This window comes from Leuresthes tenuis, unplaced genomic scaffold, assembly GCF_036924035.1.
Source record: "Leuresthes tenuis unplaced genomic scaffold, fLeuTen1.0.hap1 SCAF_8, whole genome shotgun sequence".
Classification (NCBI taxonomy): Eukaryota; Metazoa; Chordata; class Actinopteri; order Atheriniformes; family Atherinopsidae; genus Leuresthes; species Leuresthes tenuis.
In genome coordinates, this window is record NW_027325362.1 from 21271759 (window position 1) to 21290290 (window position 18532).

General features: G+C 41.9%; 1 protein-coding gene across 3 annotated transcripts in view; it reads right to left on the bottom strand.

The window, feature by feature from the left end:
* The window catches only part of LOC140313321 (sorbin and SH3 domain-containing protein 1), a 40241-nt gene that overhangs the window by 13545 nt on the left and 8164 nt on the right, over positions 1 to 18532 (bottom strand). Inside the window, exons 2-16 of one of the 3 annotated variants that reach the window (XM_072391386.1) lie at positions 17602 to 17644; positions 17298 to 17381; positions 16788 to 16904; positions 15941 to 16047; positions 15628 to 15769; positions 15337 to 15366; positions 14082 to 14224; positions 13656 to 13716; positions 13464 to 13538; positions 10878 to 10913; positions 10662 to 10764; positions 9546 to 9660; positions 7514 to 7591; positions 2537 to 2586; positions 470 to 648 (exon numbers count right to left, since the gene is read on the bottom strand). In XM_072391386.1, the coding sequence (XP_072247487.1) occupies positions 470 to 648; positions 2537 to 2586; positions 7514 to 7591; positions 9546 to 9660; positions 10662 to 10764; positions 10878 to 10913; positions 13464 to 13538; positions 13656 to 13716; positions 14082 to 14224; positions 15337 to 15366; positions 15628 to 15769; positions 15941 to 16047; positions 16788 to 16904; positions 17298 to 17331 (1270 nt within the window). In that variant the 5' untranslated portion in view covers positions 17332 to 17381; positions 17602 to 17644. Of the gene's footprint in view, positions 1 to 469; positions 649 to 2536; positions 2587 to 7513; positions 7598 to 9545; positions 9661 to 10661; positions 10765 to 10877; positions 10914 to 13463; positions 13539 to 13655; positions 13717 to 14081; positions 14225 to 15336; positions 15367 to 15627; positions 15770 to 15940; positions 16048 to 16787; positions 16905 to 17297; positions 17382 to 17601; positions 17645 to 18532 lie in introns of all 3 variants that reach the window. The other 2 variants (XM_072391388.1, XM_072391387.1) reach the window with 2 other exon arrangements.

The following is an 18532-nucleotide window of genomic DNA, read 5'->3' on the forward strand; positions in this document are numbered from 1 at the left end:
CACTCTGGACTATTGCCCTAAGCCTGCCTGGCGACTGGCAACTCACAACTGGAGCAAGAGGGGGGAAAATCTCCAAGGTTAGCTCTCATCGACTTAACAAGACAGCCTCCCTCCCTCCGTGAGTTTTCCAAAGCAGATGGCCAAGACAGGTTTGATGAAAAGGTCCATGGCATCAATAACAATTCAAAAGCTACGGGGGGGTTGGGGGGGGTGAATGCTGTGAGGTGATTGGCCAATGCTGTGAGGTCCGGGAGCAAAAAAAAAGTGTGAATTCCAACAGAAAGGTAAACAGAAACACATGTATCCCTGTCTGAAAATTTGAGCAGTCCAACATCACTATTTGTGTTGATTTTTTCTCAGCATGACGGGCCTTTACCAGTCCGCTGTGCAGTCTATCACACCCACGTCCATAAACACACATACACCTGAGATTTTATGGGCTGCATATGTAAAGCAGCTTATGCCTTACCTTTAGAGGAGGATGAGCTGCCATGGCGCTTGTTTAGAGCTCGTAGACCTTGCAGGGGAATGTCACCACCCTCCAGGACGCTCTTGTAAACATGTCGTTCGCATTCTTGAGCCGTGGGCTCACTCGTGGACGATTCTCTGTCGTTCTCCACCTCGCTGTGTCCAGACTTGCTCGAGGAGCTAGACCACAAACAAGAGAAGCGCAGGCAGCTAATTAAAAACAGCCAGATTCAGAGTAGCTTTGTTACATGTTTTTATGATAAACAGAGACACACAAATTGGGTAATGAGCCGTCATATGGTTCTTATTTAGCGTATCTTGAGGTAATTCCTGTCTTTGCAGACTTGTGGGAAACAAAATGATGAGAATCAGAAAAAGCCAAACTTGAGAGGGAATGTGCAGAATTAAGAGGCGGATGTTGAGAGAAGACACTGGCTACAGCAGATATCTTGACATTCCAGAGAGGCCAACAGTGTAGATTTCTATAAATATTCTCTCAACATTCCCACATGGTGCATCAGCCCCTGCCATGCACCTGTACAACTCTCAGCTTTACTCTCTTTCACATGCTGTCATGTGTTACTCACGCTGCCCCTCTCACTGTACTAGCATACATAGTCATTACACCGGCTGAGGCTCCAGAAACCTCTAGAAAAAATAGGAACATTTTTTCCAGACTGCGTTTAACATCTGCAGTATTGCCGAGTCAGAGTTTTACAAGCTTGAACAAATGTATGGAAGCGTCACTGTCCTTATTCACTACCTCAACAAGAGGCTCTTTCATAGCTGGTAGAAAAATATGTGCAATGCTAGCTGTTGAGATCTATTAAAACTGGGGCTAGCTCTGGGTTAACTACAAGAATTCACATAAATGCTCTGCAGGAAATGTATAGCACAACAGCTATGCAAGATTAATATGCTCGCGCGATACCTGAGAGAGAACCACTGGAAGCACTTCTTGCCATTTAAGAGCACTGTATCGTGGAGTGATGAGGCGTTCCTTTAAATGCTAGTACCTGAGTACTACTGCATCATGGTGAAAGCTCTTGTTGTGACGCCCGATTATTTATATCAACCTTTCAACTCCAACAGCATGTTCATGTTACTTTAACAGTCTACTTTTGAGAGAACACTAAAGACGTGCTTCCTTGAAACACATGACTCTTTACTAATTAAACAATACTTTTATTAAATTGGAATTTAAAATCTTTTAAATGAGTTTTTTACAATTTCAAACGTGGCAAAAAAAAAAAAAGAGACATCCTGCCATACGCGTATGTGCCTTGAAGGGAAGCCAGTTTATGAGTTGAGGTTTCCTTTGAAAACTTTTGGGTGAGTGAATGTCCACCACCCTTTAATCAGGGACTCCTTCCTTTCAAATGAACAAAAAAATCAATGGATCAAAAAGCTGGATTGGGAATCTCTTTTAAAGTACTTGGCCATGATGACATAATGACTGTAGCAGATGGAGAGCAGAAACGAAGAGAGAAGTTTATCTTCACTGGACTGAAAGCGTGAGACAGTTACCATTGCTTGCTCCGAAATTCCTCACATTTTATTACACGTACAAAAATAGACGCTGTGAGTCTCAGGACAGAAACAAAAAGATCAAAGGCTGGGTGAGGTTTGTTTTAATCTAAATTAGCATCATCTTTCATTATCCAGTAGCTGGTCATAGAGCTGCAGACGCACATTCAGGGCGAGATAACGGTTTTTTAAGTTATGCAGCAGCTGGGTGAATTCCCTCTATCCCAGTGACATCCAGGTTCCTGTCTTTAAATAAATCACCACATAGCAGCCATGTCGCCTCACTACAACCACCCACCCCCCGAAAAAATGAAATGCAGACAGAGGACACTCTGTTCTGGAAGCTTTTTACTTCATTAACAGGATCTCCTCAGGAAACAGGAGTCCCCGCCGCTGTAGGCGGGCAAGCTATGTGGGCTGGAGAAATCTCTCACTGACATTTATCCCCATAATAAACCTGAAATAATCAACTACATACTGGAAGGATGAAGCGAGATTTGAAACACAAGTAGTCAAATTTTAAAGAGAAGCGTGGACTTACTACTGCTGCAGGTCGGAGGTGGTTTCCAGGGGGCTGAAGGAGGGGGCACTCTGCAACAAACCAAACAAAGAAGTCATTGATAGATCCACAGGAAGGTCTCCTCCAGCTAGAACAGAGGCAGCAGCATTAGCTAGGGCCAGATTCCCTCTTCTTTTCCTCTCTTATCGTTCACTCGCTGCTGTGGGTTTCTGTGTCGAGCACTTGGGCTTCTGAGCTTCTCTGGACTGGGCTTGGCATGAAGTGGTAAGCGTGTGTTTTGGCCTGCATGCAAGTTGGAGAAAACAAGCGGCAGTAAAGAGAGTTGAAGGAGGGGGTGGGGGGGGGGAGTGGTGGGCGGGTGTGCGTCGGTCAGGGGGCGCCCATGCGGGGAGGGGGCTGTCACAAGCTCAGCCAATGGGTGACTGTCTCTCAGTGAAGCCATCTCTTTTGTCTGGTATTGAGTCACTCTCATTACCACCGGACCCAGACCGGGAGACAATTAACCAGCTGGTGGTGCGAGGAGGCCAAATTACACACACTCACACACACACATGTCAAAACAGACACAAATACTTAATGTCAAAGTAAAAATAGTAAAACACGTTTCCTCCAGAAAAAGGTAATTATAACAATGTTATAAAGACAAAGAAAAAACGTAGGCAGAGGGAAATTAACCACAAAGTGAGTTCATAGATGATTATAGGACTGTAGGAGTAAGTGTAGCTGTTATTTAATAGCAAAAACAATGCACGAGGGGGTCATTCATTCAACTCCCACCAGCATTTTGAATGGTTTAATGCCAACTAATTTTAGCCCACTGTTTCTATTGCTTCCCTCTTTCCGGACGTCACAGCAGGTAAAAATAACAGACGTGACTGGGGCACTATGGATATGAGCACAAGTGTTGTTTGCAAATACGATTGCACAATCCCCACCTCAGCCAGCGAGGGCCCTGCTGTTAATACCACATCCACTTCCCCACGGCACGACCAAGCCTCTGCTTCCCACACCAATGACCAGACAGGGAACATTCTGAACAGCTCATTTGCCACAACATGCCTTTCCACTTAGTTGCCAGGGCAGAATGATCATTAATAACCTTTCAGAATAAGTGCCTATCTTTGTAGGAGCAGAACATCAGGCTGGCAGGTCTATAGTCGGATCTATTTATAAAGCCAAATGTTCCATGGCGACTGGGAGAAGACACCAGTGTCATTGAATAATCTGCTGCTCTTCCTTGCTTCGCCACGTCTTGTATCCCCCTCAGATGTCTTATCAGGGGAAAAGATAGTGTCCTCTGACACTCGTGGGTTATTGGGCTTAGACGCACAGCATCAGTGGAAAGTAAACAGGAAACAATCACGGACGGCTTATCTGGTGTAAAGGAATGGAATCTTAATCTGGTTATTTCCAAGATGCCTGATTAGTGTCAGTTTATATGAACTTTTCTCCATTTAAAAGGGTAAAACAGTTTCTGACTAATCCTACAATGTTATCATAACACATCACATCATTCTGTGATAGTGAAATAAAATTTTTGTCCAGTTTCTTAAATAAATGGACCACACAGAAGATAGGGGTTTGACAGCATAAAAGTCAGATGTGATAACTCACTTGATGTATGAGGCACAGGCGCACAGAAAGGATGTGACTACATGCTTTAAGCTGTGTGGAAGGTCCGAAGCTCTATATGGCCATGAGCGAGGGCCTCTGTGGCGCACCGATGACAACGTTTCTTCAGAATTTCATGTGCGTGTTTCCTAACAGGTGTCTGCGGCCACTCAGAGCTCAGACTCCTGAATGCCGCTTTCATAGTCAAAATAGCGATCATGAGTGGGTCATGGTAACATGAATCCCATTCTTTCCAGGGCCTTATTTGTGTTGATATGTTCTTATGAAAACAAAACAGCTACCCCAGGGGCCTGTTGCTGCCATGCGTGCCCCTCGTCTTCCCTCCGCTAAATGCTTAAAGGTAAAGGTTAAGTGTATAACAGAGGTTAAATATTAGAGCACAATGAGCTGCCAGGCTTACAAAGTTGCCCCCTTTAGAATATGTCAGGTGGTGAGGGGACGCCTCCCAAGTAACTCAGCGCTGAGACAGTGTGGCAGCAGCCTCCCATGTCAGCATATGCTCAACAGATGGAGTCACTCTGTCGGTTGTAGGGGGCCAAAGTACTCTTCCTGACCATAAATATGTGTGGAATTCAAGCTCCAGCTTACTATCTATATCGATGAGCCAGCGTTTGACTGTAACTGTGCACGGATGTGTTTTCAGACTCTTGAACCTTTAACTTCCTTATATTAATCAGTAGGACTACTACTGTCATTAGCCACAGGTTTTTCTTTTTAACTGAGGCTATTACCTGACTAGAAGAGGCCTCTAGTGGATGAGTAATGATGATTTGATAAGACATGATGAGGAAGAAACAATGTGCATATTTTACTAACAGTGAAGCTGCTCTTAAGAGGTATTTAGATGAAATCTAAGACTGTTAGAAAGATTTAGATCAAAGGAATCATATGATTATTATCATCAGAGACAGCTCCCTTCATTATTGCACTTCATTAGCCGAATGGTTCTTCTCAGTGCTTTAAAAGTGTTAATAAGAACAAGACCTAACTGAATAAGAGCCGAGAAGGTGCTTCATGTAACTTCCGTCTTTTCCGACTACCTGCCATATCTTTCCTCTGCTACCAAGTGAGTACTGATATGTCAATCAAACTCCAATGAGCCACTGTGTCTGGCTGAGCCTTAAGGTCAAATACCGCACATACCAGGTGCAGCTTTAGAAGTGACTTTGACATTAAACAGGAGCCAGTCATCAAACCGAGCGCATCTGGCAAACATCCAGGCTGCCATGAAACAGAGTCGGTCGCCTGCGGGACGTCTTTCACATATACACTAACCCGGAACAGCAGCGTATGCTCCCCGCTTCTGGAAGATGCTAGGACATGACCTCATGTCGTAGTCCGTGGTGCCACCTCATATGATCCAGGGTGTGGCTCTGACTGACAGAGCACGAGGAGAATCAACATCTGTTTGTGGGTGGCCAGCGCCACACTTTTCTGGTGCTAGCCAAAGCACAGATTTGTCACAAGACTGTACACGGCTTCATGTCTGCACCCTGTGGATATCTTGGTAAATATAACAGATCGTGCAGCAGACAGACAGCAATTATTATTTCAAGTGCCTGGGATTATCCTGAGCCCGATGCTCGCGTGGACTGCAGCCTCTCCAAGTGAGGAGTGACTTCTAGATGAATCATTCGATCCAGTCCTCCAGCTTATGATATGTATTTTAGTTGTCCGGATGCACATCAGAGTGAACAAGACAAAGTGTTTCTTTGGGGGTGTTGAGTTAAAGACATGGAAGACAAGAGATATTGGAACAAAGATATAAAGATGATAAGCATTTGCTGCTATCATTTAACTCTTAATCATGGGTACCCCTGTTAATACTGAAGCATTTAGAAAGCTAATCAATCACTGACATTTTCAAACATTGACCTGTACAGGGATAAAGGCCACAGCTCAAGTAACTGAGACAGCTTTCGTTGCCTGAGCCGAATGTGTTCGGAACAAAGCCGAGGCTCACAGATGCAAATAAAATGGTGAGAAACTCTTTTTGAGGGGAACAAAAATAGACTCTTGCTGACTATTTTAAACACCACTGAGCACAACATCTTTTTAAACTGTTTGAGGTGATTATGCTAAATGACAAGAGGCTGTATCAGTTGCCATGAAAAAGGGGGCTACATTGATGATTATATGCATTAACAGTACTGTGCAAATGTCATTCCTTTATATTTTGCTTCCAAGCTGCCAGGCGTTCTTGTAATCTTTTAAAGTGATTTTGTGCAATAGTTCTCCAGACTTTCAGAAGATCTTTTGAAGTTTTTCTGTGGACAGTTTTTCCACTCATTTTCAGTCCAGTCTTTCATAGGAATGTGTCTTTTTTTTATTAAGCCATTTAACACTGTCCTATATGAATCATTACAGCATAAAGAACTTAGAGACTTTGTTACAAAGACACGTCATTTCTTCACATCTTTTAAGCTGGATTTACAAATAATGCCAAATTTGAGAGCAATAAAAGATTTTTTTTGCATCAACAAGGTGATTCCTCAAGAGTTATTACCTGAAAACTTGGTAAATATCAGCACGATGTGCAGTGTGTCATCAAAAAAAGATGAACAGTATCTGCAAGTGATATATATATTTTTTTTAAAAGGAGATCAGAAATGGTCTTCATGGAAGGCTGGCTGTCAGGAAGCCATTCTTAAGGAAGGGAAACATGGAGAAAAGGCTGAGGTATGCCAAATGACACAAGAAGTGGACTGAAAATCAGTGGCAAAAGGACCTCATTCAACATTATTGAAGCAGTGTGAAATCATCTTGACAGAGAATGGAAAAAATGGCAGCCAACATCCAAATGAGAGTTTTGGAGTGTCCTTCAAGAAGCCTGGAGAACTATTCCTGAAGACTACTTAAAAAAAAGACAAAAAAAGAATGTCTAAGAGGGTTCAGGCTGTGTTGAGTGCTTATATCAAATACTGACTTTCAAGTTCATTCGAACTGTACAAACTGTTTTCCATTTATGCTTGTACATGTTCCAATAAACTGCCACACCTATTTGATGTTTTCCTGGAAATATATAAAGAAATGACGGGAGGCTAAAGACTTTTGCACAGTACCGAACACTGAACATCCTGAAAATGTGTTGACATTTCAGGAAAACATGACAAACTGCGATGAGAGGCAGATGAAAGTTGCTTAGCAGTTTGTCTCATAAAGCTGTGTTGATGGGACACAAAATGGGCATTTACGTTTTTCATGTACAGGATCAAATAAAGAAATTACTACAAGTGAATGGGAGGGAGAAGAGACTGAGGTAGTCTTCGCAGGCAAGACAGTTTGTTTAGACATTATTCCAACATGGATGTTATGACATGCAATAAATTACAATATGCTGTCAAACTGCAGACAGCGACCACTTACCCCTTTGTCAAACTCCATCTCTGAAAAGAATTTATACCAAGGCTCATTCTCTAAATCTACATCTTCTGGACTTACATCCTGAGTCAAGGGGCATGGCAACAAGAAGAGGAGGAGAAAGACAAAGAGAAGACAGTTCAGACAGCGCAGCATATACACACCACGGTAATGTGCCTATCAGACATTGCTGTGTTTCTACCTGACAAGAAAAAATGTGTCTGCGATAATGCAGCTGGTGTTCACAGATCTCGAGAAAGGGGAATGACATGTGATTGTTCTGTACAGTCCATCTTTAAAATAGTTTGATATTTTCAGAGGATACTTATTTGCTTTCTTACAAACAGTTGGATGAGAGGATTGATCTAGTAGCCAGCAGCTGATTAACAAAGCTTAGCATAAAACTGGGCAAAAAAGGGGCAGACAGTAAGACTGGATCTGTCCAACAGTAACAAAACCCGCTTGCCAGCACCTCTTAAGCTCACCAATTAAAACGTGATATCTCATTTGTCTTCTTGTCGAGTACGGTTGCCAGGCAACCAACTGAGACTCCAGGAAGTCACTGCTCCCAGCCAAATAATAGTCAGGCTTGTAACGTTTTGCGTTACCACTTTAGCTTTTGTGAGTTACTGAGCTGTTTAGATGTTTCCAGTCATTGTGCTAAGATAAGCTAAGCAGCTTTTGCTGAATATTTGCACAGAGTGAGTCCTTTAAACGCAAACATCAAACAAAGGTTTCTCCTGCCAGTTACCATCCACTCCAGCCCAGTAAGGAATAATCATCAGATCAAATACAAAGTGGATATTTTGTATAAAAAAAGGGCTTTCACTTTGGAAGATACTGAATTGATTTGAGTGCTGAAACCTAACATTAACCTCCATTATACTTCTGATTACACTCTCACATCTCCTCCAGTGTGATTATGTTAGGAGTGGATTTCTTTGAAGCCAATTTGGACAGGAGAAACAACTTTAGCCTCCTTCAATAAAAGTGCATTTCTATTGCTTTAAAAAAGAAAAACTTGAACACTATATTAAGCTAACCTTAAAGCACACATTGCAACCATCAAATAAATACATGTACATCATATAATTTCCACTTTCTAATCAACAAACACATACAGATGATGACCACAGCACGCATACTCAATTTTGATGTATATAATTGTCAAACTATCCAGATATTCTCTATATCTCTTAAAATGAAGTGAGAACCAACATAACTTTATACACAGAGTGAAATTAATGGACCTAAGATGCAGCAAGAAGGATACTGCTCCATAATAACTGAGCTTGTAGATGAAAAACAACAGCGTTCATTATTTTAGAGCAGTCAAAGGACAAACTGGAGCGGACCCTAATGAGCACAGTGGTCAGCTCTGGGATCAAGCCAGATCTCAGAAAGCAGCTAGCTTAATCTATTAGCTTGATGCAAATGGGCATCAAACAAGCAGGAAGTACATAACTACCTATCTACTCCATCAAAACAATGAATCTGTTTTATCATATAAAAGAAAATGCTTATCACTTGACAGTCTTGAAATATAAAAAAAAAAAACACCAAAAAAAAAAACTGCCTGTGAAGACCACCGAAAAATTTCTCATCATCATTTGATTCACCACAAGCTGTCTGGTCCAGAGATGTAAGTGGGACAGACAGCGTCACACTTCCTCCAAAGAAGACACACCAGATCCATGCTTTGTGTCTGTGCTGGGTGCCTCCCGCAGCGAGCTGATCCAGCCCAATAACCTTAAATTGAAGACAGCAAGACAACGGCTATCCTTGTAAGTGATATTCCCCCCTGCCCGCGTCCAAGCAGGATCGTCTGTCCCTGCAACAGGACACCCTTTAGGAATGTGGTGGCTACACACACGTCGCCTTCCGAGCTGTTAGTGATGCAGCCACCAGGGAGCTTAGATACAGAGGAGATGGTGGGGGTGTGGGGTGGGGGTAGATGAGGGGTGCAATGGGGGACAGCTCACACAGCATGAACACAGATAGACAGACAGAGAGGAGAGAGGGAAGCAGGCTGGCGTACCGTTCTCTCCAGCTTCAGCACCGACGATTTCCCCGGCTCGTACTCAAAGATGCTCTTGGGCTCGGCGCGGTACTTCCTGGTGTCTACCTTTTTATCTGGGGGCTCCCACTCGTTCCTGTGGAGAGGCGGGTGTCAGGGAGGGGTGGGGTGTGGGATCGAAGAGAGCCAATCCTTATCAAGTGGTCTCCATGGCAACCAGCATAGGCTGAGATGTTTTTAAAATGCATTTCTTATTTATTTTTTTTATTTTAAACACGTCGTTCGCGCTCATTGTGCCCGCTCTCTCTCTATGTGTCTGTCTCCTTCTTCTAATGATGATACGACTGAAAATCCAATTCACGGCTGGGGCCAAGCTGTAATTAAATCACGTAAACAAGATTGGACCCAGTGACAAAAAACAGAACGCAGCATTTCCGGAGAGAATTTCTTAACAGACTGCCGAGGCTGAAATTGCTCCACTGCCTTACAGGACTAAAAAACACAATTTCTTTAATGAAATTCACATTAACAATCAAGCTGCACTTTTCAGTCACCTTGATATGGATGTGTTCAGGTAGGTGGCGCCGCAGAGGAAGGTCAGTCCTCAACATGTCATCAGCAGCTTTTGTGGGCAACAGTTTATCCTCTTTCACCTGTCCCTCTTTATCACTCTATCATTCATTTCTTTGAGAGCCGATGAGCCTCTGTCAGTGCTGACATATGTGTGTGAGTGTATCTGTGTGTAGGGGGGTCAGACTAATCAGATATCATGTAAACGCTGGAGGACACAGCAATGAAAGCCTCTGGAAGTAAAAAAAAACTGCCTTTTTTTGCCTTGGACAGTCATGTTTAGTAACACTCACTATGGCTCACTTTTAGTTCAGAGAGACATTAAAGTGGACACTGATGGACTAATTGTTAAAGCCACGATCATATATGGAAACGCTGCCTGTCAACAAGATGGATATAAATAGAGCTTTTACGATCAGAAATGAATTTATTCGAAATTACAAAATTGTATCACAGTATATGAAACTTGCTGGGATTTAAAGAGCACCTTTCTTTGCTCACAAACAGTAATACTAAAATCCAAATTAACATCATCAGAAAGGTTTGGAGCAGATGAAGGATACTGACCTTTTGGCAGAGGGTTTCAGAGAAGAAGAGCGCGTTGGCACCGGCATCGATCTGCCTCTCGAATCAACCTCGTCATTGCTTTTCGACCGCGGGACAGTTTTCACTGAAAGACATCAACAAAAAGACAACTGATCAATTGATATGCTTTAAGGTAAACAACAGACTTTTAATGCTGAGTAAACGACGATCCAAAGATTCTGTTTTTCTGAAACTCACCATCTTCCAGGTAACCAAACGGGGTAGGAGCGTCGTCTGAAAGAGTAGAAGAAAGCCATCACAAAACGTTCATTATAATTATTTTTCTCCTACCTCTACAGCACAGTACTAAATAATTCAGAAGGCATTCAAATCCTGTGTTTTCCTTTACCCCTTGCCTCACACCTTCCATTAGGCTTACCATCACAGGCTCACCAGACACAATCAAAGTGTGTCAAATCAAAGCACTTTACTGGAAGCATTATGGAGCTAAAAAGGGATCCAAGCATCAGTGAGCATTAAGACTGTGAATGAGCCACAGGGCCAAAGTGCCACACTCAGAGTGATCTCGGTATACTTTTCTGTAAGATAAGATTTAAAGGGTCATACCAGTCACAGTCACACATGATACTTGTTTAATTTGCACCCAGTGTTAAACACACCGAGATTATTGATGTGAAATATGCTAATTCACAAGCCTTTCCCTGTTTCTAAGAAATAAATCTTCCCTAAAACTATCAGATCCAGAACCACAACCATGAACCGAACACTGTGAACCTAAACACAAATTAGAGAAGTTCATTAGGAGAACTATATAGCGTAGGTGGTATGCAGCTACATCTCTGAGGAGAACAGTCCACAACTACAATGCAGCGCTGCAACACCATCTAGCGGCTAAAACAGCACACTACCTCTGCAGCACAGGAATAGGCAGAGATGATGCTCTGTAAAGTTATTAGAAAAAGCATCTACAAATGAACCAAATACTAAAAGGAAAAAAAAAAGTGTCAGAGATGGTTAACAGGGGGAAAAAAGGCCACGTGTGAGTGTGTTCAATGAAGTAAAAGGAAAATGAGAATTGAAGACTTTGTACATCATTCTCGTCGAAATGTACTTCTCAAAGTGTTTCTGTAAAACGTTGTTTGTGTAGATAAGATTGTTCAGAGCCGTACATGATTAAGGTAATACTTTCACAACCCAAACTATATTTGCTGTGATAAAATCAATAGGAAGGGATGAAGATGCTAACCTGACTTTTTGTACCTTACATTGCCCCATTTTCCTAGAACATTAAACAAAAAAAGGCACACCAGTCCCATCAGTCTGTGAGGGGGAGTTTGTATAAATGTTCACACTTCATTAGGGATCATGCATGACACAATATGTGACCGTCACATGTAACACTGTAGGACTAATGTTGCACAGTGTCTAAAGCCTGTTGAATAATTCAGCACTGAGCAATACTATCATCATCACTCATAGACTGAGCATTGCAAGGTTTGGTTTTATATTAAGACAGTAAAAGTTGATTATCTTTGGCCCAATCCCAGTTTTCACATTCATGAACTCAGATATTTCTACTTAATGCATTATAACTCTGAGCTGCCAAACTGATATTTCACCAAGTGCGTGAGCGCTAAATGCAGGATGCTGTAATGTGTCCTTTCTCGGAGTCTATAAATTTGCTTACTTTCCTCTAAGGTTGTGTCACAGTTGATAAAGAAACTTATGATGCACTGCATAAGTGTAAATGTCCTGACTCTTACAAAATGTTCACAAACCATGCATGTTTGGGTTTGGCCTGAGGAAGAAATCCCACTGCAAGTTTATCTGTAAAAGACAGCATCTACATGTTGTGGTGATTAACTGCACATTTGTTGATTTCTTATATTAAATTTGGGTTCTTTTTTTCTGTTGATAAATTGTTTCCAGACAATACATGCCTTCACAGTCAGGCCCATTTCTCATTGCTATGGCATTTGTAGCCCTCATCAACTCACTCAAGTACTACAGTGAAATCTGTGAGGGTTTAGCAGACCTTTGGGTGGGAACTGGGATTAGGTCATAGTCCAGTGTGATAGATACAGTACAAGGGCCACATCTCTCTGGCTAAATGACTCAGTTGAGGGATCTCTGAAAGGGCAAAGTTTGTGTGGAACTTCTGACGAGTGTCTACTGAGATGGTTTCGGACAAACTGCCGACAGGGTGTGGAGCGATGTGCGAGAACAAGACTTTGGGACTTAAGGATGTGCTGCTAATGTCTTGGTGGGGGCAGAGTCCAGCTATGGTGTATGTAATGGACCAACAGCATATGAAGTCAGGGTGGTCTGTTTTTTGTTTCACTAGTGAATATTCTTAAATGGTGACTTGGAGACGTGGGATACGTCTTCTTCAAATCATGGATTTTGTTCCACTTAATATATTTGTTCCACTCAGAGTAAAGATCTTTTCCACAACAGATAGCCTGACTTTTACTAGCAGAAAAAGCAGGAAACATGTCAGGCAATGAGCCAGAAAGCACAATACACGACTCTGAAGCAGCTTAAAGAAACAATTATTCATTTTCTTTTTTATCTGTAACATATCTAAATTTACAAAATTAAACTTGGACACACCATTAAAGTGGCTCTGCTGTCTGAAAGAAACAATCTCCCCAAATTAAATTAGAAAAGATTACATAGTATTCGAAGAATCTTAAATGCATCTTTAATGTGTTTTTCACGAGCAGGTACTAGAAATTTAAAAAGAGTTGTAGTGTTTGAGAGGGCTCGAGATGGCCGCGGATTAGTAAAGCCAACGAGAGCAGAGTTACTGCCGTCATATACCTTTTGATTTCATGTGAATGTCATAGTTCTCAGGGAAAATGTAGGTGGGGCGGTACGGATTTTCCTCAATAGGCTCTGAACACAGTGATGGAGAGACAGAGGACAGCGTGACATAACATAGACGCACAAACAAAAACACAGAAAAATCTTGGACAGCAACAAGGAAACAAACGAACAAACAAAAAGACTCACCAGGTATCCTATGAATCTGTTTGAACATTGTCTTATACCACTCTTTGGACTTTTCAGTGTTCTGGAATGAAATAGGGGAAATTATAAATCCTTAGTGGGGAAGTAAGAACATAAGACAAAGATCAACCCTCTGCTTTTTAACACTGTATTGGCAGACATTTTTGACACTACAGCTTTAGAGTTTTGGTACTTTGTAGGCTAACACCTAAATGGAACATTATTATTTGCAATGTTTTTCACCCGCTATAACAAGTACATGGACAAATATATATAAAAAAACATTACAATGTTTGTAATGCTTTTGTATATAAATTATACATCTTCTGCTATGAGAAAAATGACCAATCCACCATATAAACAAACCCCCAATTAAAGATTTGTAGTGAGCTGATTGGTCTTCATTGGACAGTTGGTTTTGTGGCTCACCCGCACAGGCACAATAGGCTTGTTGAGAGGACTGAGGACCGGGGAGTGCAGTGATAGCCGCAGCCTCTTCCCGTCCATATCAGAGACCGGACTCACAGAGTCTCTCCCAGGGTCAGGGCTTTTGTCCCTTTCTGGAGTTGGCTCTGTAAAGCACAATAGCAAGATATAATCCAAAAAGACTTAAGGCTGATGAAATTCAAAGTTCACGGCCCATTTCTAGTGACATGTCAGATAACTCGCAGAACAGGTTCAGGCTACAGTGGGGCTGAAGTTTTGCATTAAATCAAGCACTGATGATGATGCAGGCCACATGCGTTAAATACATGTGGGATATAAACAGAAAAGACACTTTTTCCAACAACATTCATTTAAAATTACAGAGCAGGAAAGCACATTCATTAAGCTGTATCCAACTGCTTTAGCTTACGTCAAGAAGCAGAGCATTGTGTGTGCGGGGGGGGGGTCTTACGTCTACTTAATAGGACAAAGAGCCAGCTTCCTGGGTGCAATGTATTCAGCAAATATATCACTTAATGCTAATTAATTCAACTTTTTCACTTGTTTCATGCATTATCAAAGTTCTTAAATATCAGCATGATTGCTTATTTGTTGTATAAACATAGGTAACTGCAACTTTCATGGCTGTCCACGGTACAGCTCACACCTGCTGCCTCGAGGGTAACGTTTTTGACACATATCAGGGATGTGACACTAAAACATTTGTCAGCGAGTATGCAAAATTCCAGTAGGGTCTGTGTGACCATAAATATCCTCATCAGAATGTGTTTATGTACATTAGGCCACTCGACCTCCCATATCTATGCTGACTTGTCCACAGACTTCTGAGAAATACCTTTTTCTGTAGATGCTTATATGCGGATGGCATTCTGCACATTCCAAGCAGGTACTATATTAAGAACAACTCTGCATCCATGTGAGTGTTTGCAACCGAGTATAAACGGGTCCCAAGTGCCAAGAAATATGGTGCATCGAGTGTCAAGTAGGTTAAAGAGAGAATAGAAAATACAATCTAACTTCACAAACAGCGGGATGCCATTCTGTAATGCACATTTGTGTTACTGAAAGGGATAACAACTACTACAAATAGGGTTTGTCCCAGATTTCACAAGTAACAATACACGAGGAAGGCTACCAAAATTGCTAACAGAGAAAAACTTTTTTTGCCTTGGAATAAAAAAAATAAATGAAAGAATAAATTGAAATATCTGTCCATCACCAAAACCCAAATGCATACCTTCCAAATGAGAGAGATTCTTTTTCTGCTCTGTGAGAGAAAGACACACAGGGATATGGTGGTGAAATGGGACCAAGCAGTGAAGCAAACGTGTGAAAGCACAAGGTATTCCGTATGTTCCACAGACAGAGACAATGCTGAGGGATCTCACACACACTGTTAAGACTTAGCAAACAATACCAAAAAACCTCGGCAAGTAAAATCTCACACAGCCAAGTTAACGACAGACTCCGATAGCATTTGGATGCTGTCCTTGATATGCGTCACCCACAGCTTACAGACAGTGCTCACCTCTGTTGTGCTGCAGCAGGACTATGGTGGGGTTTACTGTGCTCGTACTGGGATAACCAAAACTGGGAGTAGACGTGAAACAGGTCTGAATGTCCGTGGAGGATGGAGCGTGGTTTTCGTTTATTCTTTTGGGCAAATTGACCTAAAAATAGCAGGAAAAAAACCCCAAAACTTTAGGGCTGAAAGAGTCAAGGATCTGAGAATCTTTCCGTGAGATTTCACAGATATCAAACAGAGAAATAAAAAGACCACAGAGGTCTAATTACTGTAAAACTTAAAAACCGAGCAAATATCTTGTTGGAGCTAAACATACCTGGCACTGAGTGTTGTTTTCAGGAGGTAGATGAGCTGTGGTGTTAATGCCTCCCTCAGCCAGTCCTGCTTTAGCGCTGTCTCCATTAATCTGGCCTGACCAGCCACCTGAAAAGAGTCCAGAATGTTCTTAGTTAAGCAGCCAATAGAGCAAAAAGAAAACTATGAGTAATTCTGTAAACTCATAACAGCAAACCATAACAGATAATTGCTGTCCCAATGAATTTCCATTCCATTCAGCTGGGTGAGCGCTTTCTTTGGTGGTTTTCATGCACAGAGTTGTTAATATCCCCAGAAAGGGGAAAAAAACAAGATTCTCCCACAATCTCTGAACTTTGTCATGAGAACAAAAAGCCTATTCAGTGAGCTGCAAAGATCATTTGTTCCAATGGCCTTTTTATTCAGGCTCTGCAACAATTAAAGCATCTCCCCAACAGCCCTGGCCAGCCTCCAGTCCAGTTCCAGAGTGCTCTAAGTAACAAACAAGCCCACAGTCAAGGCCGGTGGGTCCAAAGTGCAGTGTGGGCGGGCCGGAACAAAGAAGCTTTTTGACTGGCATGGAAATATGAGCAATCAGCCCTTATCATGACTCTATGAGTGTGTCCAACAACTGAGCATACACTTCAAAACAAGAGGAGTTAGATAATCCTGACATCAGAAACAGCTCCAAAAGGCATCTATGGAATTTTTACAACTAAATATCATGATGAAATGCCCCCCAGATTACAGCAACAATTACGTCCTCTGTCCACATTCCACAAAGACGTGTCGTTTTTTTTCAACATGGCCATGCAATTATTACTGCCTTCTAAATATTATTTCATCATGTGGAGAGAGCTCTGACTTACTTGGCGCTGTGATGACGTTTGGCTTTTCGCTGTCGCAATCCTCATCGTCTATGTGCACGAGCGTGGCCCTTAGAGTTACGACTCCTTTCCCTTTGCACACTCTGCTCGAGTCCAAGTCTGAACACATTTAAAAATGACATCCTCATTTCCACAGCTTTCATTGAAGCGATGGCAGTCTTACTTCTGGATGCTACATTCTCAGTACTGCGCTCCAGCTTCAGAGCTGCTGAGAATTCAAGTTATTTCCACCTAATGGCCCAAATGACTGAAAATAGAACTGTATCATCAAAACCAGGCCATGGGATTAATATCCTGCAGTCTATACAGCTAATTACCACCATCACTGTCGGCAGTGAAAGTAGACCAGTAGGGGATTGTTGTGCCATTTTTTAATTTTCTTTATTGTCAGGTTGTAAAAGTAACACCCCAGGCGAGATGAAGCCTCTTTTATTTTTTGTTGTCTTGCAGTTGTAGGTGCTAAAAAAAAAATGAGGTGGCTTGAAACATTACCTGCGGTGGGAATCAGGTCAGGAGAGCCTTTCATGGTTTTCAGAGGTGTGATCCTGACCGCGCAAACTGCTCGAGGATCTGATTCTACAAAATCAACAAACACGAAAAGTCAAAAACATATATGTTCTAAATGTGCATTAATTGTGCCTCTGCAACTACTCTTTGCAGCAAACAGAATGGAACTATTTAGTAGAATGCAAGTAATATATAAAAATGAACTGATTTAGCTAAAATCCCAGCGTGAAGGACATGAGGTTTACTGAGTTATTTGATGAACTTCGACAGAGACTGGGAGCAGACTTACTGGGAGTTGCTCTTGGCCTTATGCTGCCCTCTGCTGGAGAGCCCTGGACAAGAAAGACATGGAAGACGTTTAAACAACAGTTCAGAGTCAAGTGCGTGTGGAAAACATACACAATGAAGCTAAACGAGTGTTGCAAAAATAATAACATGCCACAATTACATAACTTTGGTGGTTCCTCTTTTAAATAAGAGGATGAAGGCATCTCTTAATGCTCAGCCCATCCCAGCTGAAAGAGATGGAACACATCTTGGACATCTGCCTGCTGATCAGGCCCATGACAAAATAACCCTCACTTTCATCAGCAATTTAGATATGTCTGTCGGTGAACTTTTTTTCAGCTTTAAATCTTGCAAGGAAGTTAACCTATGCTGGACAAATGCTACAAAATCAAAATTGCAGCTGTTTTCCCTTTTAAGATCCAGAGAGAGGACTGTGAGAAAGAACAAACGTGTTAATCCAAGTGCCATCAGTGGAGCATGCAGAAGCAGTACCAAGGCCACCAGAAAGGTAGCTGTGAAACACTTCCCGTTACTCTGCTGGGCCTCCCATTGAGCTCAGCCAGCACGGCTGATTTAAGACATGTCCCCATTTAGAACGCCAAAGAAACAGGCCAATTGAGTCAAGATCCAAACACACTCAAAGACACAGAAATACAAGCTTGTTTCTCCATTTATGTTCAAAGAAATTAAAAGAACGTATTTGCTTCCCACAAATGTTTAACTTAAATGTATTTCACTGTGCAGTCACTTGTACATAAACACACATACACTTAGGCAGCTTTCACACTCACTGTGGATAATAATGTTAAAAGTGTGACCAGCACAATCTACTGAATTCATTTTTCAATCTAAATCACCTTTTAAGGTTTTCAGCTTGCTTGTTTCAGCTTGTGTTGCGTTTGTGTGGGACTGTGTCCGCACCGTGTTTACTA